Source organism: Cylas formicarius, unplaced genomic scaffold (assembly GCF_029955315.1).
Source record: "Cylas formicarius isolate icCylForm1 unplaced genomic scaffold, icCylForm1.1 PGA_scaffold_7__23_contigs__length_41026272, whole genome shotgun sequence".
Lineage (NCBI taxonomy): Eukaryota > Metazoa > Arthropoda > Insecta > Coleoptera > Brentidae > Cylas > Cylas formicarius.
The window spans coordinates 38665921-38690164 of NW_026844352.1; the positions used below are offsets into that span (position 1 = coordinate 38665921).

The 24244-nt window shown below is 36.1% G+C and overlaps 2 protein-coding genes across 2 annotated transcripts in view; one reads left to right on the forward strand and one right to left on the reverse strand.

Moving 5' to 3' along the window:
• Positions 1 to 24244, reverse strand: part of LOC132704672 (gamma-sarcoglycan-like) — a 103753-nt gene that overhangs the window by 20623 nt on the left and 58886 nt on the right. Inside the window, exon 3 of the mRNA XM_060674837.1 lies at positions 1683 to 1735. The gene's annotated coding sequence lies outside the window, so the exon portion shown is untranslated. The remainder of the gene's footprint in view (positions 1 to 1682; positions 1736 to 24244) is intronic.
• Positions 11158 to 16017, forward strand: LOC132705142 (uncharacterized). The gene is made up of 3 exons (XM_060675577.1): positions 11158 to 13272; positions 14551 to 14642; positions 16014 to 16017. The coding sequence occupies exons 1-3, from the start codon at positions 11158 to 11160 to the stop codon at positions 16015 to 16017; spliced, it is 2211 nt and encodes a 736-aa protein (XP_060531560.1).

Genomic DNA, 24244 nt, shown 5'->3' on the forward strand with positions numbered 1-24244 from the left:
AAAATGTGAATAACACCTTCCATAATCCGCTAAAGCGGCGCGAAACCTACCGTATTTCCTTTCCTTAAGGGTGTGCTATACAAATAACCTTTACGTACTTTTTTTTCCTCGAATTCGCGATAAGTGCCGTAACATCCGGACCCTGTTTAACACGGGTTCTCTACCCGATAACTACCCCCTGAAAGGCCTAATGGTATGCCATATTTTAGCTTGTCACATAGGTTGATAATCAAGAATCATTAATTTGGGGCATTTTGATTAAGCTCCTGGCGGTAGACAAAGTAACGTAATTATCTAAGGATGGAAGAACGAAATCGACTAGCTAAATTTTGCTGTGATATCTCCCTTACGTGCGACGCGCTAAACTGGACGATATGTTGCACGATTTTCCACATATAAAATAAGGTTTTCCGATTGATGGAATAACATGATGTTTAATTAATTGTTTTTTTCGCCAATCGTTTCAACCATTGATTGAAATTCAACTTAAAACAGTGAAAAAAAAAATCATTTCATCACAGGACAAGGCAAATACATACGCGTATAATTGGTTGCATACTCCCGTACTGCGTTGGCTTTCGTTTCAGGAAGTATAAAACAAAATGTGGAGAAAGGCTATTCAAAGTGTGGATCCGCCGTCATTTGAAACCTCCCAATAAGGCCTAGCGGCGTTCAACAACCGACCTGTTCGCTGACAGTTCATCGCGGCATTTTTAAGACAGTCTTTTCGAATAACATACCCAGATCTGTTAAATGTTCCGCGGAAACGAGTTAATTGTGTTTAGAAAGAAAAGGAGCACGGTGGCTCTCTACGAAAATATCATTGCCGCTTCAAGAGTATCAGTTTTTTGCCGTTTTTAGACCGCTAGATTAACTAGCAATATGAATCAAAATAATGCCGTTTGACAAAGAAATTATTAGATATTTTAAGAAAAATTATTAGTAAATTAATTGTGCGTGTGTACTAATTATATTGTAATACTAACACTATCGCCTGGCAACAACCGCTTCGCACCTTTGCGCATTGCGAACAGTTGGTAGTCCTTTCTTTAGGTAGTTACTAGATTTTGACTGGCCCGATTCGGAATTTCAAAAACCTAACCAAAAATACATAAACCCACATTGCAAAATTTCCAAAGATTTTACTGTTGATTTGCAGTACTTACAATTCTTAAAATTAAAATCAATTGTAGACTGGAATCAATTTACCTATTTTGGAAGCGGTGAAAATAGCGAAATTTTGATAAATATCGGAGACGTATTTCGTAAAATATATTTGCTACCAAATTTTCTTTTTAGAAAATGATCGTTTTTCTTTCTAAATAGCGATATCATTTTAAGGTGATTATATATAAGTTGAAAATGGATAATAGTAATTTTCTCGAAACTTCAATAATCAGGCTACTAGATTTTCAGAAAACACTCGAGCGAATGCCTCTATGTAAATTTGACAGGTCCATTGTTTCAAGGGTAGGATTTATATTTCCGTGTGCCATTTATCAATCCGGCCCTTACCTCTACATGGTATATGTACCCACTAGGATATGAATATATTTAGAACGACCGAGTCTCTATCTTTTGTTCATTTCTGAATATTTTGTTTCTTATGATGTATGGAAGACGTTTATACATGACGTCACGATATAAGTTCGAAAGGAATGAAAACAAAACTTATGACTTACCTATGGGATTGTTCCGAGTTGTTGTTGGTTAAGTGATGATAATCGGGTCGAATCTGAAACGAAATAAATTTTAAGTAGCGCAGGGAAATCTGGTGGTTAATTTTGTTTGTTGGAAATATACTATTTCCTTTGTTATTAGAGCTGCGACGTTGTTTAAATTGGCAATGAAAAAAAGAGGTTTACGCCGTTTACGGTTTTTAATAAATTTGTAAATATAAACTACCGAACTGCTAGGAGGTTTCGCAGTTCCAAAATCTATTATATTGAAGGAACAAATGTGATAGCAATGTGGCTATAAAACTCGATTATAAGGAGAGACATCAAACCGCTGGCTAAAATGGTGTTTTCAAACATTGTTGCATAATATATTGTTAAGTAATTGTATTATGGTGAACGATAATATAATCATTCGTCATTATGAAGCCCCAACTCAATTTTTCAACTGGCTTTCTGTAATTATACCATGAAATTTAGAAAATTTAAATAAAAAATATCAATGCTTGCTTGCTCTAGTCGAGAGTAATTGAAAAATTACCAGGAAATAATATGGCAAGTATTCAAAAGATATATTCAATTAGGTTGTCATGCAATAGTTTCTGGCGGCTTCAACTTTCGAAATGCGGTAACAGTGGATTATAGAGATGCATTTAATTTGAAATTTAATATACTGCTCTTATATGCACACCCCTATGAGCGTCGCTTGACAAATTTATGAGACGTTTTTAAGAGGAATCTGGACTATATTATATGAAATTAAACGAGCTGGGTTTTTCATTAGCAAAATAGAGAGATAAATTATTCAAACGCATCTCTTTTCCCGAATTCAATTTCATTTAGTGGAAAACATTCGGACACCTTGCGGCAATAATTTGTCTCATCTAGAAATACCTCGTCTGTTATGTTCCTTCCATTCTAATATCTTTGAAGTTTTAGAACGTGCTAATTATTTCTTGAGATTGTATCTATCTGGGACTAGCTAGCATTTTAGAGAACCCGATTCATCGAAATGTTGTTTAAAATTATGCTATTTAATTGCGCAAGACCCAATTATCGATTAAATTAATAACTTTTGGGGAAACCTAACGAAAAACATTCACATAATGGTAATAATAAGGTTTATTTTATTATTTATTATTTAACACCCACAAGGTGTCGTTCATAATATATTTTGAATGAGTTCTCACTGTTAGTAATTGTTATATAGTTGTATATGTGTGTGTATGGTGTTTATACGATATATGAAATCCATTTTTCAAAAAGAGAGAGTATTATGAAAAGTTGTTGCTTAGCAATTCTAAATGTATTAGAAACTGTTAAGGAAAAAAATTTCGCAAAACAATTGCTCTCGATAATATTTACAGGTTACACGAATATCTTTCTTCGCGCAAAATTAATATAAAAATTAACATTTTGAACAAAAAATACCCATTAGCGTACAAAATGTTTGTTGTGAGTTTTTATTTAATCGGAGTATTACCGAGGGCGATCTCTGCGATCTACATTACAACGGTGTACAAATTCCTCAGAGAAAAATACTGGTTCAAAATGAAGTCTCACTAGGACACGGTTATTATTAATTATTGGATCTTACCTAGTACTTTTACCCAAGGAATCGCTAAAACGGAAAAAATGACCTGCTTCGACGTGGCGGTGATATTATCAAAGAAATTAGTGTTCGTGAATAAGGAGATGCACATTTTCATGCTAAGGTTAGTTTAGTTAGTTAGTTAGTTAGATACCGATAACTTTTCTACGTCCATCAAACCGTAATATCGCTTACCTCAGGTGTTTGGGAGCAGTTTATTTCCACGCTTTTCTAATTTTATCAAGCTGACCGAGAAAAATTGAAATATTTTCCAGTCACAACGAACCGCTTTAATTAATCAAAGAGAATCTAAAACTATTTACAGATCCTAAAATAAAGCGCGTTTGAAATAGGCAACGCGTAGTTCTTATGGCCGATAATTCTTATTTGGGTTTGGAGTGTTCCACCGCCGAACGCACTTAACAAAATCTGGCGTTTCCACTTAGTCAAGTTATAAATAAGTTCATTTATTTTGTCACGATTTTGGACGATACATGGTGGGGAATGTGAAACATTTTGGACACGTGTTACTATACAACTTGGGGACATTTACTACTGGCGGAAACACCGTGGCTTTTGTAATTTGAAAATAAGGAGGAAATAAACAGGACGCTGCTTAACGAAATGCCAGTATTTAGGGCACCCTTAAATCGGTTATGTGTCACTGTGTGATGGCTAATAAACTTGTAGTTTCCGTGCTCTCATTAGCACATTTTTTCTTTGTCGTATTTTTCCTGTCAGAGTCCAGGCGCCTCATTCTCTACTGCTGATGAAGGTCAGTAAAGTAGTCGTTCGGCAGTAGCATCATCAACTGCTGTTGCTGTTGGTGGAACTTTTGTACATGTGAGGAAGCTTTAGAGGAACCTTTTTGATTTAGTTATGAGTAACTACGGTTCAACCATAACCGCTTGAGACGGAAGGTGTTTCCCAATTGTCTTTTAGGTACCCAAAGCGATTTACGATTACGGATGGTGATGACAATGAACGTTGAAAATCTTTGCAACCAACTGAACTATTTTCGAAAAAGTTCTACGCCACTATTGTCGAGCGGTCAAATACACTCAAAAGTAGGCTACAATCATTCGTCTACAAATATCTATCTTTTTTCGATGTATAGAACTTTAAGTTGCAATAAAACAACGATGGATTATTCGATTGACATGAATTTCATTTATCCGAAAGATGAGCTTGTACCGGATGTAGTCCAATCTGGACGTCCAATTTTCGATGACTTTTTCCAACATTTGTGGCCGTATATCGGCAATACCACGGCGAATGTTGTCTTCCAAATGGTCAAGCGTTTGTGGCTTATCCGCATAGACCAATGACTTTACATAGCCCCACAGAAAGTAGTCTAGCGGTGTTAAATCACAAGATCTTGGAGGACAATTCACAGGTCCAAAACGTGAAATTAAGCGGTCACCAAACGTGTCTTTCAATAAATCGATTGTGGCACGAGCTGTGTGACATGTTGCGCCGTCTTGTTGAAACCACATCTCCTGGACATTATGGTTATTCAATTCAGGAATGAAAGAGTTAGTAATCATAGTTCTATACCGATCACCACTGACTGTAACGTTCTGGCCATCATCGTTTTTGAAGAAGTACGGACCAATGATTCCACCAGCCCATAAAGCGCACCAAACAGTCAGTTTTTCTGGATGTAACGGTGTTTCGACATACACTTGAGGATTAGCTTCGCTCCAAATGAGGCAGTTTTGTCTGTTGACGTAGCCATTCAACCAGAAGTGCGCTTCATCGCTAAACAAAATTCGCTTATGAAAATTGGGAACAACGGCAATCTCGTTTTGAGCCCATTCGACGAATCTACGCCTTACTTGATGAATTCATGATGAATTGCCAAACCAAACTGAGAATAAATCACTTGAGAGCTGTTAAATCGGTAGCCATCTTGAACAGTAATGCCAACTCAAAACACCCATTACTTCTGATAGTTTTGTAGCAGCATAATTATCTAAATCACTTTTAACCGACCAAACAAACTTGATGATCTATATAAATAGTAGGATTACGGGCGTTGTAGATTCCCTAATTTCTAAATTTTAATACACTCATTTCAGAATTTAAACAGCACAGGTTTTCGGCTTATGCACCACACGAAATTTCGCGAAGTTGTTTAATAAAAAAACTTCGGGAATAAGTTTCCAAGCTCCCGCATAATATGCCAGCATATAACGCAAACATTATTAAAATTTTACAGTAGAACGCAATGAGGTACATTTTTCCATAAGGGCTTAATAAATTTGGTATGAGATTTCGGTATTCTTAAACATTTTTACAATTTTACGTGAAATTCAGCTTACGCTACTGCCCCTTCGTTGCAAACTGTAGAATTATTAAAGATGAAAATTAAAATTAAAATTAAATTAGGACTTTTCATAAAAAACCATATAGCTTCAATTAAATTTAAACTAGTCACTAGCTTACATTTCTAATGATACGATTCTTTATATTCTCATTTTGTGTCTATTTCTGATATTTGCAAGTGCCGAAATACCAGTATGAAGAATTTATACTACACAAAAATATTTTTTTTCGTAAATATATTATGTCAATTAAAATTTATAAATTTTATTTACCCAAACTCCAATTTAAAATATTTCTTCAAAGGCGATTTTTTATCAAGCCAAAGAGAAGTATAAAAATGTCCGCCATACCTTTTATCCCGCCGGGGGTAGGTGAATATAGAAGAACGACGCAAATATTTGCCACACACGGGCTTATATAAAAAGTATCCCAACTTGCCACTTGTTGCCCGTCGCCCTCCAAAAAGACATTTCATTTACTCCTCAGGCCTATGCAAAAGGCTCGAGCACTTCGGGGTTGTAATAATAATTAAGTTGTCAAGCAAGACCAGACGGAACCTTTGCGGTCGAAAAGTAGCCAAGAGGTATGTATAGATTATGTAAAATATTTGGGGGAACATTTTGTAAGCTTCTAACCATATTATATAATTAATACAAAATTTGTTGTTATTAATTAGGAGGGTAAGCAAGTTTTGAAGATCCAATTAGTCAATAGTTTTAATTTGATACACATTTAAACATTTTCTGCTCCTATTCAGAGATAAATTTGTGAAATAGAACGAAGTTAAACAGTGTAAGATACATTTCTGAGAAAAGTATCGTATTTCAATAATCTAATAAGGGATATCTTTGACGTTTTGACTACTTTAAAGACTTTAAAAATATATAGGCAAAGACCACTACGGTTGACAGATACTGTGAAAATTATTATTAAATTGAGAGATAAAGTTTTGAAAAAGTATAACACTACCAAAAAATAAAAGTCAATGTCATAGCTATAAGCAGTTAAGCAAACAAACTAGCAGTAAAAAGGAAAAAGTTCAGAAATTTAAATAAAACATCTAAAACTATGAATATATGTCTCCCTGATGGCTTAAATAGATCTTCAGATATAAACCAGTATTTCTTACAGTTTTATAAAAATTAACAACAACAACAACAAACATTACCATTTCGCACTTATATAGTAAACTCATGCTTCCTAAGAGCAGTGTTTTCAGATGAAAAATTGCACTCATTACTCCACTTCCCAAAAATAATAAAATATATAATTTTAATGAATTCAGACCCATTAGTATTTTATCCTGCTTATCAAAACTACTAGAAACGATTATGAATAACCAAATATGACTTTTTTTTTAAATAAATATCATTTTGCCTCATAACGTTTATTTGACACGAGCGGAGCTCAGCGGAGCGAGTTTTTAATAAACGAGTGAGTTAAAAAGTTTACCGGACGTGTTGCATACTATACTTTTTCTACGACCGTTAGTTTTTGGGTACTTTTTCGCAAAACGACACGGGTACATTCACTGACATAACCGTCAGAATTGACAAACGTCAAAATTCAAAGCGTGGGAAATATCTCCGAAAACATCCGATTGCTCCCAAATCCGTGCGGTAAAACCCGGAAATGTCCGAAGTGGCTCGGGTTCATGGGAAACGAAACTGACGTGGTAAAGTGACGCTTCCCGCACGCTAGATCTGTGAGTAATTAGGTATTTTACGGACGGGAGTAGAAAAGAGATTTAAAAAGACTAACTGAATTCTTAGCACGTCACGGGTTAATAATTAATCCTACCAAATAATCTGTTATGCTCTTTGGAAAGAATAGTATCTGAAAGTGGGTGGCAGAGTTTTACAGTTTGAAAATGGTGTCAAAAATCTTGGTCTAAGAATTAACCCAGATTTTCATCTTAGAGAGCAAGTTGCTTTATTCGCATCGTCATATATTGTCTGAAGTTCAAAAAATGAAGTAGCATACTCTTTAGTGTTAAGTTATTTTAACAATCGAGATATTTTGAACAAATAAAACTGAGAATGTACAAAAAAACGGTATATTTATATTACGTTCCTTGCTATTTTTCCATAACATTATTTTTAATAACAGTCCTTTTAATAAAACACTTACTTCACAAATAAAATAAAGTGTACGACAGATTTTAGCAGTTTAAATCTTAGGGACTTATCTCTCCACCACCGCACAGGAGGTCTCTCCTTCAAAGAAGCTTTTCCTACAATATTTATAAACTTTACAATATCATTTCTCTTTCTTTAAAAGTCCTATCACCATTACTTTTTAAAAGGAAATTAAGACTAGAATTGTTTAGTCAACAAGCACAATGTAGGTGACTTTCGAGTTTACTTTCAAATTCATAGTTATAAATAGTTGTTATGTATCATTTTATAGAGGTGGAACTTTTCCGCAATTTGTCTATTTATAGTATCTTGTTGTATTATATATTAAATACAGCAGAATAAATCTGTTACTATTATTATTATTCTATGCCACTTTTGTCTGCAAAATTTCAATTGTCGGGTGGGTTCGGGTTGGCGCCCAAAATTTCGGTATTCGGCAATTTCTGTGTCGCGTGCTCCAGTTTACGAATTTTTCTCTCCTTGAGTAAGTTCTATAAGTATGTAGTGTATTTCAAAATAGTTCATTTTATATTTCCAACGAAGGCGACAGTAATATAATAAACGATGTCTTCTTTCCTGAAGAATATAAATAACAACTTGTTTCTGAAAAAGTTCGCAGGTTGCCAAACATTGGTGAGGAAAACAAAATATTGACTTTTAGTAAGTTCAGTTCTGTGATAAAATCTACATGGAACTTAAAATACACAAAATTAAATTATCAGAAGTGGACATACATTTTAGAAAAATATTATTATTCGATTTTAGTATTTCGTTCCTTTTTTTTAGTGTGTCCCAATTTTGAACATATATATTTTAGTGTATTTTTTGTCTCTTTATAAATAAATCCAATTTTATAATTAGTACTTCATGTCGTAATAAGCAATGACCTGAAGGAAACTATAAAGTGATACATCGCTGCTGCAAGTCCATTTTAGAAGAAAATGTGTTGAAGCAGAAAGTTTTTTAATACATTTTAATAGCCCAAAAAAAAATTAAGATACGAAAGCGCTAACCTTTTCCAGTTTCAGTGTATTTTGCATCTAAATTCATGAAACACCTTTGGGATTTCTTCGGAAATTTAAGAAAAAGCAAGAAACCAAAAATTATCTTCGCGGAAGCGTTTTCACACTAATAAAAATTTCAAAGTATAAACTTTATTGTTTTCTGGCAAGTAATATTCTTAAACCAGCGTCGCAGGCGGCACCGTCTGCGAAATAATATGACACCGCGAAATATTACAAAAAGGAGGAAAACGAAATGAGGGATGGATTCAATCTCCTCTTCACTGTGCGAAACATCCCAACAACATACATATTCTCATCCAGGCCAGTGTTTGCTGGAATTTCTGAAAATAAAGAATGACTCCTGCGAGGAAATGGACGTGTGTGGAATTTGAGACATAGGTATGGTCGGAAAGGTTTCGCCGAAATATAGTTGTTTACTTTCCATTACCGATGGACCTTGCTATCAAGTAGGGTAACCCACATCAATGAATTTATTTTAAAAGTGCACGTATTTTCCTTCCATCGAAATTTCGTGCGTCATAATTATTACAATTTTTGTTTAGTGTGTATTTAGTGTGTATTTTGCTTATATGCAGGGAGTCGAGAATATGGTCAACCAATTATTGTCAGAAATAGACCCAAAATTAGACCGAAGATTTTTGTTATTCTTTTTTAAAACAGTATCAGGTGCCTTTTCATTGTTCAAACTTTCATAAAAATGGGGTTTTAGAATTTAATCAAACTAAGTATAATTAACAATTTATTGTTATCGCCAATTAAGTTGAAAATATTTAATTTACTAATGGTCATTTTTTTAACTTCTAATTGTGTAATTAGATTAGAATATCTCAATTGTTATCAAAAGTAAACAAGAAATATGCAAGTAAAAATTATTAAACGAAAGAAATTTGGGTTGTAATTGGGTATAGGACAATTTATTTACAAAATTTACATAAAAAGTGTAACCTAACAGCACAATTTCACATACCAAGTTTCAACAAGATGACATCTATGAATAAAAATATTATTTTTTAAATAAAGTTTAACGGTCGATATTATGGAAATTTGGCGCAAAAATGAAAAATATTTTCGAACAGGGAATTCGCTATTAACCCCCATTTTGTGAGTCTCACATTCGAGAAGTTCGAAAATCTTTAACATACTAAATAGAAAAATATAAATACTTGGGTGCATGATAAATTAAAAGAATGACTGGGGTAATTTCAGTAAAGAGCAGACAAGAGCTACCTTACTGAAGGTAATAATAATAATAATAATAATAATAATAATAATAATAATAATAATAATAATAATAAGGGGTGATTGGGGGTTGCGCTGTAGAGGTAGTACCTTTTATCAAGGACGGTGGCACTCAACGATATAATCGGTGAGTGGTCGGCGATAACTGGTCCTCACAGGGCACCCAATTCTCACTTATGGCTCCACGTGCCACACCCCGGAAACTGCTTCCACCGGCAGGCTAAACTAAGTGAGGATAGCCAGATATTGGCGAACAGCGACTGTTCTCCAGGTTAGGAGCGGCTGAACTCAACCCTGTTATACAGGACCCCATTAAAACATGATGGAGAATCAAAATAATGATGCCTCGGATGAACTTTATGGTGAACGGGATTTAGGCAGAGGGTCCCCGGAACCCGAGCTACAGTCTCCTGCAGTCGGTGGTGGACCGAGTGGCGCCACCCTGCGAATGGCTACCACAAGACACAATGGCGGCAACACTTCAGCAAATGCAGCAGATTCAGAAAATGTTCCTCCAGCTCTAGGGCAGGGGGGCATTGATGAAGAAAGGCACGCTGTACCTACAGCACCTCGAATGCGCAAAAAATGGACTAATGAAATAAACACATTTCTTATGCGCATATACTACAGAATTACTAACCTAGAAACAGATATGCTAAGATATAGAGATGAACTACATCAAGAATTCTCTACCACATACCCAGAAATGAACGCTAGTGCACAGAGACTTTCAGACCAAATACGTGCAATCAAACGACGGAATCTCTTACCTTCTGCAACACTTAACAGCATAAAAGATGAGGTCAGGCGAGAAGTAGAAGATCATATTACTCATCAGAATGAGGACCACACAGAAGAAATGACTCCTATTGACGATTCCCCAAAGCAGCTAATAGTAGACCGCACAAATATACCAAACCGTCAGATCGGTACTAATGCTTTAAATGAATCGCTTAAACCAGAATTTCATACTGCGCTGATCCAATATAAAGATGTAGAGCCCAAATATAGACCTAAGATACCAACACTACATACCTCTGTGAAACTATCTCAGATTGTCGAATTATTAAATACTGAAATTCTCCCATCTGCCCTACTTGACGCAAAAAAATAAAGTTCACGCCGTAGTCTATTGCTCCGCAGTTGCAACGGCTAGAGCGATGGGATTTAAAGTTACGTCCGACTCTAGAGTGGTGAATAAACAGGGCGAGCCGGCATGGAAGAAACGATTAAGCCAACTTATTGACACACTTAGGACAGACATCGGAAGGCTAACGAGCTTCCAGAAAAAATCCCACAACACACCTAAGTTACTTAAGCAAGTTCAAAATATTAGGGAAAAGTACGGACGCCACGGAGAAGTTCCTAACCTTAACGACCAACAAATCATGGACACTATGAAGCAGAAGCTTTCAGTTTACTCAGCCCGATTGGCAAGATATAATAAAAGCTATAAACGGAAAACCCAAAATCATCTATTTAATGTAAGTGAAAAAGCCTTTTACCGTAGCTTAGATAAAAAGAAACACGAGTGTAATGAAGACCTCAAAATAACACCCCAAGAATTAGAAAATTTCTGGGCCCCAATATACACAAACAAGGATGAACATAACCAACAAGCAACGTGGCTATCTGAAATCTCTTCTACAATCGCAAATCCAATGGAATACTCCAGGATAACAGAAACAGACGTTAGAGCAGCAATATCTAGGACAGCCAACTGGAAAGCTGCAGGTCCAGACAAAATACAAAACTTTTGGTGGAAACGACTGTGGGTCACACATGCGTACCTAGCCGAGCATTTCTCCAAAATAGTGTCTGATCCAGAGTTACTACCGTCATTCTTTACAACAGCCATAACTCATCTTATCCCTAAGGACACAACGAAAATCAATGATCCATCCAAGTACAGACCAATAGCATGCCTCCCCACTATATACAAAATACTCACGGCATGCATCTCTAACAAAATCTACAACCAACTAGACAGGAATAGTTTGATCGCTGAAGAACAGAAAGGGTGCATTAGAAAAGCGTATGGCTGTAAAGAACAACTAGTCATCGACTCAGTCATATCAAACCAGGCAATAAAAAGCAATAGAAATATTCACATGGCTTACATCGACTATCAAAAAGCATTTGACTCTGTGCCACATTCCTGGTTGAAATATGTACTGAAACTCTATGGTATCCACCCCCAAATACGGACGTTTCTTGGTCTTTGCATGAAAAAGTGGAATACTGACCTGACACTCCACCATCAAGGGAAGTCGCTGATTGTACCGAGGATGAGGATTAAAAAAGGAATTTTCCAGGGCGACAGTCTGAGCGCTTTATGGTTCGTCATGTCAATAAATCCTCTCAGCCTGCTTCTGAATAACAGCCGATACGGCTTCGAATTAAAGACTCCTAATAGATCCCATAGGTTAAGCCACTTGCTCTATATGGATGATCTCAAACTATACGCATCTTCAAAACAACAACTATCAAGTATGATCCGGATAGTGGAAATGTTTAGCACGGATATCCGAATGAAGTTTGGTTTGGATAAATGTAGAACTATCCATATAAACAAGGGAAAGTTTTCTAACGTGGTGAACATACAAGAATCAGAGATTCAAAACATGCAAGAGACGGATCTTTACAAGTATCTTGGAATTGAGCAGGCGCGAAATATTGATCATGTTGGCACTCGAGAAAAACTCGAGAAGATAGTGTACGAAAGAACGCGCAAAATAGCCAACAGTTGTATAAATGGTCGAAATATGAGCAAGGCACTTAATACCTTTGTTATTCCAGTACTGACCTACTCTTTCGGCATTATAAAATGGTCAAAAACCAGCATCAAGCTAATAGAAAGCAAAATGCGTTCAATATATAAAAAACACGGTCACCTCCATCCCAACTCGTGCCGTGAGAGATGGACTCTTCCAAGAAGTGAAGGGGGAAGAGGAGTAATACACCTACTCAATATGCACAATAAACAAGTGAACAAGCTACGAGAGTATTTCTACAATAAAGATGCTGCACTACATAAAACCGTAATAGAGGCAGATAAAAAATACACTCCATTAAACATGGCAGATAGAAACGCAGTATTTCAAATTGAAATAAACGATGAGATCCTGCATCAATGGGCTCAGAAGGCGGTCCACGGCGGGCATTTTTCCGACCTGCATCAGGAAGATGTTGACATTAAAGCGTCAAACAAATGGCTGAGCAACGGAGACTTGTACGCCGAGACCGAAGGCTACCTGCTGGCTATTCAGGATAGAGTACTACCAACAAGAAATTATAAAAAATATATCCTTAATACCCCTCACACAGAAGATAAGTGCAGAAGATGTGGCCAAAATGGAGAAACTATTGAACACATACTAAACGTTTGTTCAACTTTAGCACCCACAGAATACACAATAAGGCACGATAATGTAGCAAAAATAGTTCACCAAAACCTTGCAGTTAAACATCACCTTCTTGAACAAAAGTGTCCTTACTTTAAATATTCACCTGAAGCTGTTCTGGAGTCAAATACCCATAAACTGATGTGGAACAGATCTATCATAACAGACAAAGCAATTCAACATAATAGGCCAGATATAATACTCACTATTAAAAATGAAATGATAACCTACTTAATCGATATCGCAGTACCTTGGAACAGAAATCTTTCAAATACTTACAACCGTAAAATACAAAAATACTCTGAGCTTGCTAGCGAGATCAAAAGAGTTTGGCGCCAAAGGGAGGTTCATACAATACCAGTGGTCCTATCTTCTACAGGCCTATTACCCAAAAAACTTCATAAGTCACTTCAGTCTCTCGGCCTTCAACAATATCTCTATATGGAACTACAAAAAGCCAGCATACTACAGACTTGCCACCTGGTCAGAAATTTCTTACAGTAGGAAGAGTATTTGTCTCAGACCGTACCTTCTTATTAAAAATAAAAACCGACAACGTCGAGCTAAAGAATAAAAAAAAAATAACAATAATATAATAATAATAATAATAATAATAATAATAATAATAATAATAATAATAATAATAGATAGATAGATAGATAGATAGATATCGTTTATTGATTAAATTTAACAAGAAATAGAAAAATAATATGTATATAAACATATGTTTATAGAAAAAAAAATTATAAATAAAAATATTTGCTTGAGTTAACAGTATACACTGTATTCTTGGGATATGCGATAGAAATTCCTCAACTGAGTAAAAACCATAACTGGAAAGATAGTTTCTAACCGATAACTTAAATTTTCTTATCGTAAATTGCTTAGCGTTAGCTTTATACAAGCGGTTATAGTTGTTCACAAATATGTTATATATGTTCAAATTTAGTTTATTTTTCTGAGTAGTGGCTAATCTAGACTTAAGTGGAACAATATTGCTAGATCCGCGTGTGTCGTAGCAGTGGTAGTCACCATGAGTAGAGTACCTCTGCAAACCAGCATGGACCTCCAGAAGGTTGTAGTATATGAATAGGGAAGGCAGAGTTAGAATCTTAAATTTAATGAAAAGCTCACGACAATGTGCTCCAGGAGGAGCCCCTTGGAGAATGCGAACTGCTGCCTTCTGAAGCCGAAAAACCCGATCAGCATCTGAAGAGTTACCCGAAAGAAGCACGCCATAGGTCAGATGACTGTGAAAGAGTGCAATAATAATAATAATAATAATACACTACAAATCACATTTTGACAAAAAGCACCCACTCTCGGTTTTATAACACCCTTCTAAATGAAAAATGTTAGCGAGAAGGCCCTAGAATCTATAACAGCATCGAATCTGGAAGCGCGCTCATATATCTATTATAATATTAATATGACTATTGACTGAAAAATTTGTAACTGCTTGGAACATAATTGCGGGGGAGTTTGCCCCAAGGGGGAACAATCGGAGAAAAAGGAGACCCAAACCCAAATCGACTGTGAAGTTGCCATAAGAGTTAAGACATAACAAAATAAAGATAAATACAAATATTTGAATATTTAAATTAATTATTATAAAATTAGATTTTGTTCTGTAAGTAATTTAGATGTTATTAATTTTGTGTATGCAGATAGTCCTAATTCCCTCGTTTGACTGTTAAAGACTATTTCGTATAATTATTGCCACCTAAGTAAATGACCTCTAAAATGCTGAGATTCTACAACGAGGAACAACGTAATTTAGGTTATTTCTTGTTAGATAAGCCGGTTTATCTGATTTTCTAATTTTATAAACAAGCCTGTACATATGCAGTTTCCGTCGATTACCCTTGTTTAAAATATTACAATTAATCAAAAAAGGAGATATATGACTACCGTAAGGTACCTTCTCGTTTTCCAAGACTACAATTAGCAATAAAGAGAAAAACTGAGGAGAAACTTACGAGAATGATTCAACTGCTGACACGATTGCTGACCTTCGGATCGAAGATGATACTTGAAGAAGAAGAACATACTAAAATGATACGGTAAAGGGTTCTTTCATTTCATGAATTGGAAAACCCCAAATCTTTTTACACCATCTGCTTCCACTTCATTCAGATGACGAAATGCTGTAGGCAAGTGGGTGAGACATGTCCGTTAATAATTATTAACCAAATTCCTCTACTTTTAACAAAACTGAGGACATATCGCACTAGAAACAAGGAATTTATAGCAAAGCCCTACTCAAACGAGTAGAGCAGAAAACCCGAGAGAAAAACGAGAGAAAATTTCCGCCGAATCATTGAACCAAAGCGCAATGCGATCAAAATATTTTCATATTGAATTTTGTTTTCCTGAAGCAACGATTTCTAAATACCCATTCATTTAGGTGTACGTAAGGTTCGTTCGGAATTGACCAGTGTTTCTACACACACATCCGAAAGTTTTACCGGTAAGCCGGCTTTAATGTTGCAAAGTCCTTGATTCGATTAGAAGGACGCAAGCTTGGACTAAAATACGAACTTATGCTGTGTGCCACTAATATATATTTAAGGTACTTTTTGCGTGAGCCTAACGTCATTACTTTATTCCAGGTAAGGTAATTTATTTCGGAGAGTAACGAAAGTACTTAGTTGATCATACAGGATCCTATATAAGAAGATAAACATTATAGTCAGTGCATTTTATGTGTCCCTAGTAGAATACTATATTTTTCAGAGATTTTGATTTGATTGATTTCATAATTCATAGTTTTTGTTAGTTCGATATTTAAATTGTGCAATCGGCGCGTAGCAAATAGTTCCTTTTGGCCGTATTGATGTCCACTTTTATTGAGTCAATATTAGAAAAGCACATGGTGAATTTTAGTTACCCAGGATTTTTTAAAAATTTAAACAGTTTTTGGTTTAATGCATCAGAAATTATAGCCTCGTAGCACCCCGGGCAGAGCTTTGTGATCGCATTAGAGAAGCTTTTCAATGTGTAAGTCGACAACTGTTGGCAAACTTACGTTTTGATTAAGGATAACTCGTCTCCTGTCAAATTTTATTAAAGGGGCCATATGTAAAGAACTGAGCCTTATGACACAGGAATATACTTTTAACTTAAAAAAATGCATAAGCTATAAAGAATATCGACTTTGGAGATTTTTTGTTTAGAAAAAATCTCTGAATTCAAGATAACTTTTTTTATTACTTGGAAAACGTATGGTATTGCGGTAAGTTAAATTTTTATTTCAACGTGTCGGTTTTCCTCTACCATGTGCAATTCATGGATGTACGTCATTTTTTTATTTTTGCATTTATTGCAAACTAAATTTTAAGCGTTCCCGTATGGTTTCGGTCGATGAATATGTATAAGTTCCAGTCGGTTATCTCCGTGATTTATCATAGACCAGTCGAATACGGACGCCTCACAATTAATTACGTCCATATTATCGGTCCAAGCGGTGTTTCTAATGATCGGACACCAATTGTGGTCGCTATCTCCCTTGGTAAATAATTAGTCGGCGGTTGGTCACTATAGCATGACGCAGTATCAGTTGGAACTTTCCAATGCTCAGCCTGTAGATTTACAATTATTTAAATTGTTGTTTATGCTTTTGGGAATCAATATTAAGCAATAACACTGTTCAACTTAGCGTCTTGTGACGACGGACAAGAATTAATGTATTAACAGTAATAAATTTACGTCTATCAAAGAATTATTCCATCACAATGTATCATATGCTAATAAGATAATGTTACATTTGGTCGCTAATCAATGTAAAGCCTCGTTGGCCGATAGTCCTTTGTTCCAGTATCCCGGATTACAGAGAACAGAATTATTTTAATCGACTCCTACGACGCAGTATACTAGGTAACATTAGTTGAACCACTGCTCTTATTTCCCTACACATTCATAAGGTGAAGTTCGCCTCACAAATATTCAGCTCATTGTTATATACCTTATATAAAACGTAAGGTATTCAGCATTAATTATAATTTAAATCTGTTAAACTCCTACGGAAGACATTTACTGAGTCAATCAGGACTTTTGTTTGGATATTTATTAAAGCATTCGCTTTTAAACATGATCATAATAGGAGTTGTGGTTTACCAAAATCACAAACAAGCATTCCTAACTACTGGGCTGAGGTGGCTTTTATTTCATGAAAATTCATTTAACACAATAAAATTAGAACAAAAAATGTTCAGATACGACTTTGCTAAACATTGACAAAAGCAATAATTTTTGTTAAGTTAGTAATGTTAAGGCATATTTTACAAATCCTGTTGGAACGCGCTACTAATTAACATTGCGAGAATCGAATTCCTGTCATTCTCGAAGGGTCTGAGGACGTATTTCGTGGGTCGAATGAGAATTTGACGGCTTTTACCAAATTAGTATCTACTCCACTTATAGCAATCGCAATCACACTCATTTTTGTAATTTAATAGTAATAATGTAGGCTGCTATATTGTAAAAACAGACTCCAAATGAATCACAGTCAAGCGTTTTTTCTATAATGTTGTGGATTTCAAATTCCATGCCAATTTGAGACATGTCCATTTCGTTAATTCACCGAAAGTTAAATACAACATGTATTTCTGTCGCTCCCTGTGACTCATAAGTACGTTACAATATACGTAACGTATCCTAATGTCTTCTTGGGTTGAACATTCTAAACCCCGCAAATGTGATTTTCAAACGGGGCCGACACAATTGGGTTCTCCGCCGGTTTTCTAAATGCATTCTCACGTTCTCCATTTCCAGTTTTGTTTTCGCGTAATACGGGGAATATCCTCAATTATTCCGGATTATGCGAGAGCGGCGCATTTTTGTATTTGAGCCTTAAGCATCGATAGAAATGGATCTGTCAAGCGATAGATCAAGTAGATACGATAAAGTACGTTTCTATATTTGGCTAGTTCGACGAGAAACTGAGGTATTGCCCAGCGCGTGTGGGTTTGCGGTATACTGGTATACTGTGGTTATCGCCTTTATAGGTATTTTGGAGCAGAAAAAAGATATTGAACAAATAATATCTAATTCAAAGAATGAAGAAATTTAATTCAACTTAATTTTATTTTTATACAGTTTGAAAATATATTGCCGATGTATATTGCTTTATCATTTCTATTAAAAAAGAAGAAGTAAGGGATGTAGCATCGCATTCGCCGCATGTTTGAACCATGTTGAATCTTGTTCACAGAAGCCGAAAAGATTGAATTTTTAATGATGATACGTATGGAGAACACAAAATAAACTAGACTAGACAATCAATCAATCACATTTATCTCGTTAATTAGATAATACATTGAAAATTTGAGCAATTGATTTTTTTTTGCATTTGTTCATTCTAATGCAATTTCACTTACTAGTTGTGGCTAAGTTCTTATTAATATTTAAATTACACTACTTACAAATTTATCCGGCCGCCCCACCGAATTTCTTTTTTTTTATTTTATTGTATAATTTTGATTTTACGATCCTTGACATCAGAAGTAGGATCAGGACTTTTCGGTAACGTCTGAAGCGTGATAGTGACTATATTAATACAGTGCTAAATAAATGCTCTACTCTTGGATGGTTGATCTGCAATTGCGGATTTACGGGCTCTAGAAAGGAGAAGATAAAAAAATGGTATGCAGTTCTTTGCAGTCTTTGCAAAAACAGTAGATTTATGGGGGTCATAAGGAATATTTCGTCACTTATTTTTGAGTTTGATTTTTGATTTTAAAGTTATTACATTTTTCGCTCTCTCTTCGGGCGAAAAGTTAAGAACAGCGTCCCTGGTCCTTTGAAGCTTAAATTTGGTGAGATCTTTCCTTTTTGTTTAGCACGGAGTTTGTTTCCTTTTGAAAGGAACTATTGCATGTAAACATGATCGCAAATATCTGAACACTTTGCCCACTTTGAGGGACAGTAGTAGCTCTTCAAGATGCAATAAGCAAATGCTGAGTTTTGTTGGAATTCAGGAAATTTTATTTTTTAACAATGTTTTAATTTAAAATGGCCTATTCTTTAATTGGGAATTAAATGTCCTAGCTGGGGAAAAAATGTTAATTTTTGTGAAATGGATAAACAAATTTCATATCAGGAGTTCTACTTATTACTGTAAACATGAGTAGCTTGGAAAGTTGCTCAAAAGAGCTACACCGATTGATGTCGGCAATGGAAATTGAGCAATTTCGCAATTGATGATTTACTTAACCACTTAACGTTATTCGAAATATCGAATTACAGAAAGAATGACAGGTATGTAGCTCAATGACCTGAAGAGGCCCTTTTTAAACGTAATTTTCACTGAATGTAAATGTCAAATAGCAATGAAGTATATTCCAATGTAGCAAAAACATATGATTGAACACAATTTTTTTTTCAGTAAAATGGAAAGAAATAATTCATTTTTTTAGGCAACATCCTTTCTTTTTTTTGATGCACGAGACATTTTTCTATTTTAGTTGGTTGAATTTTGATTTTGCTGAAATGATGCATCTACACTTTGTAGGGATGATACTATCATCTGTTCAATCTTCTCGAGTTTGTTTTCGTAAATGCCATAGATTACTATGTTGGCTTTAATTTTCTGGTAACCTTGAGCGTTAACTATGGAACTAAAATAACTAATGTTCTTTTTTAAAAAGGTATTTTCCTTATTCTGCAATTCAATTTTTACATTGCTGCTTTTCTGCTTTTCGCTGTCCAAGATATCGTTAATAAATAGCACGCCAGCTTGATTTCAGAGATTTCGGAAATATTTGAAAACACTGCAAGGTTACTGGCACCTGTATACTTCGTCTTGTACCTTCGTCTTTTCCGTTTTTTCGATCGCTTGATCTTCTAATTGGGCAGACTTGATCATATAAAAATTTTTTGACGAGGGTATATCGTCCTTGCATTCAGAGGAAATCAATATAACCGCCTCTGAGACACACTTTCAACAAAACTGTGAAATCGGGCTTGTCCTGTCGCTTTTCGCAAACCGGACACTCCATTTGTTGATAGTGATGAATCGCCATTTTGGTTAAATGGCTTGGTTGAATTAGGTTCTAGAATTAGCTAATGTTTGCTAAGTACCTTTGAAATGAAAAAGAATAAAAAAATTTGAATCAGTTATAAAAAATGGCATTGGAATTTAAATAATAATAATCGAACATATTTCCGATTTACTGTTTTTATTTCAAGTTAGGAACTCGCACTTAAATCGGTTCAACTCAGTATCATGGTTGTTTACTAAAGTTTGTTTTTTTTCTTTCAGTGGTAAACTGTCTTCAACAATGCGTGTATTTCAATTCAAAATGAATCGTTATCGTAGAAAGAAAATAATTGTTAATTGCGACACGCTGTATATTATTAAAAGTACGAATACTACAAATTTTATCAACCTTGTAGCTTCAATAGTAAAGAAGTGAGCATAATAGTGTAAAACCGTGGACCGAGGTTGTTCACATTATATCATAATTGAATGTCTTATTAAAGAAGTTACTTCTGTTAGTTCTCCAGAACTTGCATTATGGATGCCGTTGTCGAGATACTTATTTCGCTTAATTCGCAACTCCGTATATTCATTATTTTCAGTCACACCATCCACAGACCACGCAATCTCTCACGTGACGCATGTCACACTGGGGTGCAGTAACCGGTTGCCTAATTTAAAAGCCCGTTTATTTATTATGATTCCTAAATTACGGGTGGGTTTAGCGGACCCATCTACGTTACGATTTATGCTTGCCTTGTCATTTGATATATTTAATCGGTCGGCGAGAAATTCGGTTTTGGCAGCCGCGTTTTGCAAAAATGTCAGAAACTTTGCAAACTAACCAAAACTGATGAAAAGATGAATTTCTGAAGCAAAAATCAACTTCTTACCTCTCTAGCGGACTGGGACAAAGTTTTGGTTACACTTAACCTCACTTTTTAGATCTATTTCTTGTTATAAAGAACCTGAACATTTTTCATTATGTTAAGCAACTGCAATTTGCATGTTGTCTACTTATTTCGACCATATGGAAAAACTCTAGGTTGAAGTCATTACGCATTTAATTGTGACGTCACACAGAGACACATTCCAAACCAGACCGGCTTTAGCATTGATTGGTTTTTACCACTATCTAAAAATTTGAATTGGGAATAATAATAAAGTAATCTTTGTGTCTGTTTCTTTACTTTATTGTTTGGTTGATGATTACACGTATCGCCATAAAAATGGTCTACATATATAATTTGATTTTTTTTACTCCCTAGACTGCAATACCTGCAAACAGAAACAGATCTAGGGCTACGCACGGTCTACCCTTCATCATGGCAGCGGACAAAGGAGTGGACACACTGGTGGTCAGCAAACCGAACAAGAAACTAGTTGAGAACAACAACAGATGGTTGGTGGATAACAGGGTCGATGTTGCAGTGTTCTTCCGTAAGAGAGGGGTAACCGTAAAGCGAATAGAAAAGAACGATGAACATCTAATCATCAAGCTAGACATATTCAAGAGGAGATTATCCTGTTGGGAGACGTTAACGCGAAATCAACACTCTGGGAGTCCCCTGTTGACGATAGAAGAGGCGAATACCTGACAGATTGGTTGGCTACAAGAGACATTGATGTTAAGAACTCAGGGCTCAAGCCGAATTTTATTTGAGGAAACATGGAATCATACATCATAAATTGAACGAGGATGTGTGGGGTACTGGATACAAAATCGTCACCGGCCGGATGCTCAGGAGCACACCGGTGGATCTAACCCTACCACAGAAAATACATTTAGCGAAGGATCTTTTCCCCATTTCAAGGGAGATCAGGGTGATGGACGTTAGACCGGTTCGAGATGTTAAGGAATTCACCCAGCAGGAGCTAGAGAAAGTAGTCCGGAAAATCAAAAACTGAAAGGCGCCCCGGCCGGATGGCGATCAAGGAAAAGGTCAGGTGCATACTGGAAGCAGATCTAAGGGTCTTGAATGAATTACTGAGAAGGCAGATCTTCCCAGAGGCATGGAATAACGCCAGGCTCGTGCTAATCCCCAAGACAGGGAAAGCTAACAGCCAATATGTCTAATTGTCGTATTGGGTAAGCTGTACGAGGGTCTAATCAAGCACAGACTTGAGCAAGAGTTAGACATAACAGAGGGTTTATTATCTAACCAGTTTGACTTTCGGAAAGGCCATTTGATTATACAGGCGGCTGAAATCGTAAAGAGACAACAAATAGAACAAATGGTTGACGCTGATAACGCTTGACGAATCTTGGAATACTGTTATATCAGAAATGAAAAGAAAGGGAATATCGAGGTACGTCTCAAATATAATCGAGAACCACCCGAATAATAGGAATTTAATTATGGGAGTGCCGCAAGGCTCGGTAATTATGGAATATTCTGTACGACGGGGTTCTCAGGCGGGATCTGGGTAAAGATACTACGACAATAGCCTTTGCTGACGATCTTGGAATACTGGCGCGATCGAACGACGTTAAGGACCTTTCGCATAATGCAAATGAAACAATGGAGGACATCAATGATTGGCTAACGCCAAATGGGTTAGAGCTGGTGCCTGAAAAAAGCGAGGCGGTGGTGCTGCAGATAGAAGAGGGAGAGAGGTAAGGTCGAGTTGGAAATTCGGGAAATGGCGATTCAGACACAGAGGGTTATCAAATTCCTTGGTATCTGATTTGACGGCGCTGGTAGGTTTGGACCACATGTTAAACACCACATGCCAAACTTGAAAGGACCAGGCAGTAAGAAAAAAGAACTGTGGAGTGATACACTCGATACTGTTTTACGGGTCCAGCATTTGGAGAGAGGCAATAAAAGTCCAGAAATACAGAAGAATGATGGCCAGAGCGCAGAGGAGAATCGCCATCATGGTCCCAGATGTGAGAAGATGGATTGGATACAAACACCGGACGACAAACTATCACATCACCCAGATATTCGCTAGAGTAAGGGTCCTTTCGGAGCTACACACCGTGTCAGGTGTTCTGATACACTCTCTTTATCTGAGAGAGATGAACCGCCTTCAGGGCTGAAACGGAACGCCAGATAGGTTAACGACTAACAGCGGATAGCCTGGTGAGCACCATGCTGAAGAACAGGGAAAACTGGGAAGCTGTCGCAGCTATGATTGTAAAGGTCATGAGGCAAAAAGAGGGGGAGGAGAGATGGAAATGGAGAACAAGGCCAGACAGCCTACCACCCACGACGAATGCTGCAAGGTGATTCCTGGGTGGCGGGCGAGGAATGGGAACACCTCGCCTCTACAAAAGATTCGCACCTGTCACAAAAAAAAACCTGCAATTCTGCAATGACCAGGCGTGATTAAGATGTCTGTTTAAAATATCATGTTTATTAGACACGGTCGTGAGCTACTCCAAGCGTCTTCGGTACTTTAGTCACGGTTGATGTTTAAAACACTGATTGATGGCATCACTAACATAATGTATTCGTGGTATTTTGCAAAACTATGTCGGTGTTTGAATAAGTATAGTATGCAACACGTTTGTAAACTTTTTCAGTCACTCGTTTACTAAGCATTCAATCCACTTAAACAAACTCGTTGATAAAATTTTACGTACTACCACATTGTCTCTAAAATATAATAGAGGTATATTCTCGGCTCCTACTTATTTTCTTTACATTTAGACACGGAACAAGCACCCTTGCTTATTGAAAGATTACAGCTAGTACATTCACATTATATGTTTTGCAGATTAAGCGGAGATAAAACACTATGTTGTGTTTTATTCAGGTTTTAATGCTGCCTAGATAAGCACGATCGCCCGAGACCTCAATAACGCAGTAGAATTAACAGCGGCCGTCTGATATAGCTGAGGAAATTTAGAATTTT